This window comes from Eretmochelys imbricata, chromosome 1, assembly GCF_965152235.1.
Source record: "Eretmochelys imbricata isolate rEreImb1 chromosome 1, rEreImb1.hap1, whole genome shotgun sequence".
NCBI lineage: Eukaryota > Metazoa > Chordata > Testudines > Cheloniidae > Eretmochelys > Eretmochelys imbricata.
In genome coordinates this window covers 6,758,385-6,765,274 of record NC_135572.1, presented here as the reverse complement: position 1 = coordinate 6,765,274, position 6,890 = coordinate 6,758,385, and the positions used below count along the sequence as shown (strand labels likewise).

General features: G+C 47.3%; 1 protein-coding gene across 1 annotated transcript; it reads right to left on the bottom strand.

The window, feature by feature from the left end:
• Positions 1 to 217: 217 nt before the first annotated feature.
• On the bottom strand, positions 218 to 1,710 carry LOC144278989 (olfactory receptor 52P1-like). Its single transcript, XM_077840397.1, has 2 exons — positions 1,665 to 1,710; positions 218 to 1,200 (listed from the first exon to the last, which is right to left on the bottom strand). The coding sequence occupies exon 2, from the start codon at positions 1,154 to 1,156 to the stop codon at positions 218 to 220; it is 939 nt and encodes a 312-aa protein (XP_077696523.1). The 5' UTR covers positions 1,157 to 1,200; positions 1,665 to 1,710.
• Positions 1,711 to 6,890: the final 5,180 nt, after the last annotated feature.

The window sequence follows — 6,890 nt, the reverse complement described above, 5'->3', positions numbered from 1 at the left end:
GGCTGATTGGTGCTGCTAAAAGAAATCAGGTGATGGTCAGAGAGAGGGAACTCGGCATCAGAGAGAGCAGGGCTTCGTGATGTTAAGTGTGAGAAGCTTCTCAGATGCTGAACTTCCATAATGCTGAACTCAGCAGAACTGGGACAGAGCACCCTTGATTAATGAGGAAATGTCCTTTCACTTTTTGGTACAGCCTGAAGCCAGTGGCCCCCAGCAATTACCTTCTGCAGGGGTATTTGCCCACTTTATCACGAAGCTCTTTGGTTTTAACTCCATAAATGATAGGGTTGAGCATGGGAGGGACAAGGAGATAGAAGTTAGCAAAGGTGACATGCACATGGGAAGCAATTCCCTGACCAAACCTCTGTGTCAGGTAGGTAAAGAGGCAGGAAGTATAAGACATTAGCATCACACAGATGTGGGATGTGCAGGTGTTAAGGGCTTTCTGGTGGGCTTTCTTGGAGGAGATTCTGAGGACAGCCCTGAGGATCAGACTGTAGGACAGAGCAATAAGCGTCAGGTCTAACCCAATGACCACAAATGCTACCATCAAGCCGTACATCCTGTTGACTGTGAAGTCCCCACATGACATCTTTGCTACAGCCATGTGCTCGCAATACATGTGGGGGATAGTACGGTTGGCACAGAATGGCAGCCTGCTCACGAGTAGGGGCATTGGAAGAATAAAGAAAACAGCTCTTATCAAACCCACAAGCCCTAGCTTAGCTATTCGTTCATTGGTGAGGATCGTGGCATATCTCAGAGGGTTACATATAGCAACGTAACGATCGAAGGCCATTGTCACGAGGACAGCTGACTGCATAACAGAAACTGCGTGAATGAAGAACATCTGGGTGAGGCAGCCACCCACAGTAATGCCTTTCAAATTAAACCATAATATACACAGTGCCTTTGGCATGACGGAGGTAGACATGCCAATGTCTGTGACTGCCAGCATACAGAGCAGCAGGTACATCGGCTTGTGCAGGATCTGCTCTTTGCCTACAACAAAGAGAAGCGTGAAATTTCCAAACAGGCCGATAATGTAGAATGTAGAGAAAGGAATGGAAATCCAGATGTGAGCAGCTTCCAGGCCTGGGATGCCCATTAGGATAAATGGTGAAGGGTCAGATGGGGTGAGGTTGAAAGCTGCCATGTGGTAGTTGATGCATCGATTGGGCTCAGAAATGCTCAAGGTGCCTGTGAAGGGAGAGAAGCAAAGCAAGGGGGTTTACACAATTTATAAGAAATGGCACGGTCAATATTTTATAGTTATTAACAATCTAGAAGGAGCGGTGAACAGTGAGGTGGGGACATTTACAGATGGCACCAGATTATTTAGGTGATACTCAAGTCCAGAGAAGTCCTCAGAAGGAGCTAACCAATCCAGGTGAATGGGTGGCACGATGGCATATAAACTTGGATTTCAAGAACTGGAGGGAATTGGAGGGGAAAATGTGTACTCCTAAAACATCTCATGAGGTTCTAATTTGTCTATATGAATTCAGTACGGGGATCTGGGTGTCACATTACAGAGCTTTGGGAAGTCCTACTCACACTGCAAGCACAGAGGAAACTAAGGAAAACATTGGGATCTTGGAGGAGTGGGATGGGAAATCATACAGAAAATACAGTGCCCGGAGATTGGTCAGTCGATGTTTCACCCTCATCTGGACTTTTCTGTGTAGTACTGGGCACCCTTCTCACACAGGGTATTGCAGAGCTACAGGGGTTCACAGAAGGGCAACGAGAATGATCAAGTTCCTGGGGAAACTCTCATATAGAGGGAGATTGATGAGACTGGGATTGTTACCTTACAAAGGAGATGAATAAGAGGGGATATGAGAAAAGTCTATAAATTACTGACTTGTAGAGAGGTTTCAGAGGGATGACTGGTAGAGCGTAGATTGAGAATGTGTTTTGCCTTTCTGATAATACAAGATAAAGAGGACATTCAATTAAACTGAAACGTGGCAAATCCAAAACAGATAAAAAAAGAATGCTTTCTTCACCTGATGCTTAATTAGACTGAGGAACTCATTGTCATAAGACATAACTGGGCCCATGAGCTAAGCAAAAATCAGGAAGTGTTTGGACATTTACATGGATAGTGAGATCAGTTACAATAGTTACAGCAAAATAAATATTTTGGAAAGCCCATACACCAATGTGTTTCTGGGAACAAGCCAATCTCTAGCTGTTAGTCATTAGGGAGACACTCTCATGATGGTCAGGTCATCCCCTCATCTGCCCACTGCTGGGTTTCTTACACCTTCTTCTACATCACTGGGAAATGTCACTGTCAAACGGAAGACACTGGACTTGATGGACCGTAGGTCTGATCCATGATGCAATTCCTATGTTGGAAAGGAGTCAAGTTCCTCTCATGGAAACAGACATTATCTTGCTGGTCTATGACTTTGTGCTCAACAGATGGACACAAAGAGCACAAGGGTCTTGCTACTTAGGGCTACAGGCCCGCACCTCTGTTACTTCCTCTCTTTCTTTTGGTGAGACACTTTCTTGCTGGCACCCAGCTTTGCCTGAGACATAATGATGCTGGTCTCTATCATGGGGAGTGCAATGACTCTGAACAAGATTTGGGGTGTGAAGGGATAATTAGCTAAACATGAGACTCCCAGTGTTACCATGTGGACAAAAGAGCTAATGCGATCCTGGGGCGATAACTGGGGGAATCTCAAGTAGGAGCAGAGAAATTATTTTGCCTTTGTATCTGGTGCCAATGCACCTGGTACTAGAATCCTGTATCCATTCTTGGTGTCCACAGTTCAAGAAGGAGGGTTCATAGCCAAGCCACAAGAATACGGAAAGAATTAAACACCTGCCTTAGAGTGTTAAGGGGAGACTTGGTCACAGTCTCTAAGCACCTACATGGGGAACCAATATTTAATGTGAGCTTTTCAGTCTAGGAGAGGAAGATCTAACACTATCCAAGGGCTGAAAGTTTCAGTTAGACACATTCTGACTGGAGATAAGGTATACACTTTTCAACTGGTGAGAGTAATTAACCATGGGAAGAATTTTTAAAACAAGATTGGATGTTTCTCTCCAACAATGGGTCTCAGCATTTCCAGACTACTGTATTCCTTTCAGGAGTCTGATTTGTTTTGCGTACCCCAAGTTTCACCTCACCTAAAAACTACTTGTTTACAAAATCAGACATAAAGATACCCAAGTGACACAGCATTCTCTTACTGGAAAATTCTTACTTTCTAATTTTTACTATGTACTTATAAAGTAAATAAATTGGAATACAAATATTTTACTTATATTTCGGTGTATAGTATATAGAGCAGTATAAACAAGTCTGTATGGAATTTTAGTTTGTACTGACTTCGCTACTACTTTTCATGTAGTCTGCTGTAAAATTAAGCAAATATCTAGAGGAGTTGACATACCCCCTGGAAGGCCTCTGTGCACCCCTAGGGGTACGTATACCCTTGTTGAGAACCACTGCTTTAAAAGACCTTCTCTAGTTCAAACACAAACTATTTCAAAGCAGGTCTCTGGCCTGTGTTATGCGGGAGGTCAAAATACATGAGCACAAACGTCCCTTCTGGCCTTGGAATCTACAAATATGTCCCCAGGGAGCAGCTGGGGATATTTTGCCTGCACACCCGTGCCTGAGCTTACTGAAGGCATTTTTTCTGTTCATGACAGAGGTGAATTTAGTCCTATGGGGAGAAAGTCTCCTGTGATTGTGGTGCCTGGGAAATGTGACAATAGGTGTGTATTTCATGAGGCTGCGGGATCCCGTGACACACTGCATGGATGAATGTTTTAGGTGAGAAAAAGAATAACCTGAGCCTATAAAATCTCTGCGCTGAGGAATATATCAAGTACAAGCATCACCATGAATGGCTAACAGAGCTGGCTTAGAAATGATCCCAGAGTGCCCTGGGTTTAACGTCTGGCTCCCAGTGGTCCATTGTTTCAGGCATCTGCCAGTGGTTCCTGCACACGGCAGCTGTATTTATCCAGGCCCTCACGTGTCCCAGAGTTTCCAGCCCTCCTTATATAATGTGAAAACTTCTCGGCTTGTGAGTTGGTCCCGTGTAGTAGTCCCCGAAGCTTCATGTGGTGTCTATGGGTGCAGCACAGGTGCCCTGGTATTTGCCTCTCGTGTGTGAGCTTCTCACTGGTGAGATGCAGTAACTGATCTCCCCGCAGCCAAGGGAGCAGGTGTGACGGGAGGGACCTAACCCACTACGGAGGAAGAGTTGTGGCGGGCATAGGGCAGCTCGGAGGTTGGGGGAGCCAGGGATGACTGGGGAGTATGAAGCAAACACTAGAGCCCAGCGTGCTGTTGGAATCAGGGCACCCTGAGATGGGGAAGGAGAGTATGGACAGGGGCTTGGAGTATAATGGGAGACTGAACCATCTGAGAAGCAAAGATCAACGGTTCTTTTCACCGGTGAAACGCCTGAAGTTATTTAACAACAACAACAACTGGAAACAAAACAGAGTAAAGGTTGGGAGTACTTGTGGCACCTTAGAGACTAACCAATTTATTTGAGCATGAGCTTTCGTGAGCTACAGCTCACTTCATCAGATGCATACCGTGGAAACTGCAGCAGACTTTATATATACACAGAGAATATGAAACAATACCTCCTCCCACCCCACTGTCCTGCTGGTAATAGCTTATCTAAAGTAATCGTCAGGTTAGGCCATTTCCAGCACAAATCCAGGTTTTCTCACCCTCCACCCCCCCCCACAAATTCACTCTCCTGCTGGTGATAGCCCATCCAAAGTGACAACTCTTTACACCCAGGCTGCAGCTCTGTGGCTTGCCAGGGAAGAGGGACCCTGAGACCCACCCACATGCATTCAAGGCCAGGAAAGTTACCAGAGTTGGCCTTGGACCAACAATCACAAAGGAAAATCCAATTTCAACAGCTCTGTCTGCCTGATCATGTAAATGTAGCTCCCCACCCCCACAACACCCAGTGTTTGCTTGCCTGTCGATGTACTCCCTGCTCCCGGTCACCACATGAACCAGTGCTGTCCACCTGTCCTTGTACACAAACTCCCCATCCCCACACGGACTAGTACTGTCCACCTGTCCGTGTAACCCTTGCCTGCCCCACTGCCCACAGCACTGGCCACCTATCCATATACACCCCACTCCCACAACCCCCAGCGTTTGCCCACCTGTACATGAACACCTCCTGCCTACCCCACAACCCCCAGTACTTCCCACCTGTCCGTGTAAACCCTGGTCCCAGCCCCCACAACCCCCAGCATTTGCTCGCCTGTCTGTGTACAGCCCTTGCCTGCCCAACAACACCCAGCGCTCCCCGCCTGCCTGTGTACACCTCACGCCTGTCCCACAACACCGAACACCTCCTGCCTGTCCATGTATGTCCCCCATCCCCACAACTCTCACTATTGCCACACAGTGATTCCACTAACCCGGGACAAGAACCAGGTTCCAGACCCCACAGCGACAGCTCACAGAAATACCTCCTCAGTCTAGGGTAAAAACTCACTGTCTGCCTGCACAGGGCAACGAGGCAGATCCGCCTGAACTGGGGTGAAGGGAACCCCAGCAGCAGGGGCTCAGCCTATGCAGGGAAGGAGAGAGGGACAGACCCGGCGGGAGGGAGAAAGGACGTGGAGACTAAAAAGAACCAGCCTGTGTAACTCTTCCTCAAAAGAGGTTTTACGTATTGCAGCCCGTTAGAAACCCAGACACCCCTTCCTGAGGCTGCTTTTCCATCTTGGCAATTGCTGACGTCACCACGAGGCTGTAGTGCAGTTGCTCACAGGGGAAGGGTGGTCCCTGTGGGGGATGGTGTCAGAGGCAATCTGCTACAGTGTAGTCCACATTACATTATTGTCTGAGACACCCCCCATGGCCCAGGAGGCTTCATTACGCCTTGCTGGTCTGTGCATTAGGCAGGATGTCCGTTCCCTATTTCGACCGTTTTCAGGACCCCACACCACTGTGATCTGGATACAGTACATCCCCCCCTCGTCCTCCCCCACCACCACACACACACTGTGCGTTCTGGGACCTCCCGTGGTGAGATTTCCAACACCGCCTGGTTTCCTCTAAGCCAGAAAGATGCTTTTCTTTTCATTATTCTTGTCCCCTCCAGAACCAGAGATGCCGGGGCACAGAGAGAGGAGACCCCTCTCCGCACACAAAAAAATTGTTATCCTGATTGTTCTGAACCTATACGTCTGTGAGTGTGAGATTTCAGCAAGACTCCTGTCAGTTGTTATTTTTGGTCCAAATGAACTCACCCATGCTAAGAGGCCACAGGACCACTCCAGCTGAAGTCACTGGAGGCTTGTGGCCGGAGTAAATCAGGACATTTATTTAAGTCCATACATGTCGATTTAGAGTGGCTGTTTTGGGAGTGTGCCATAGATCTCAGTGGGTCCTGCTACAGAGAGCATTATTTTGTTGTGCTCGAAAAGAGTCTGAAGGAAACTCCCAGTTTATGTGACCTTGTGGGACCAAGCATGAGAGATGGGATTCCTAAACACATGGGCTCTGATTTGGCTCTCTGGGAGGCCAGTGTCAATCTGGAGTGACCCAGTGACGGCAGAATGGGAGAGCAGAATCTGGCCAGGGTGTGACCCATTCTTGTTGTGAACCCTCTGCAGCAGCTTTGACTTCACTTCTTAAGAGGCCAGTGAAGTTGCTGAACTGGAAAACATGAGCGAACCTGAGGAAAAACCACACAGCCCCAAAAAGAAAGCTACTGAGACAGATAGAAGGACACAGTAAAGGACAAGGACCTGATTTTAAAAATATATATTTGTCTAAACTATTTCCAATACATGTGTAGTGCCAATATTACCAGGTGAATCCCTTGGTGTTTCTGACAATACTAAACAGTTCAAGTCACCGTGCT

What these genes read in the sequence shown, in the direction of transcription:
- LOC144278989 (XM_077840397.1), bottom strand. Translation starts at nt 1,156, where the DNA reads ATGGCAGCTTTCAACCTCACCCCATCTGACCCTTCACCATTTATCCTA.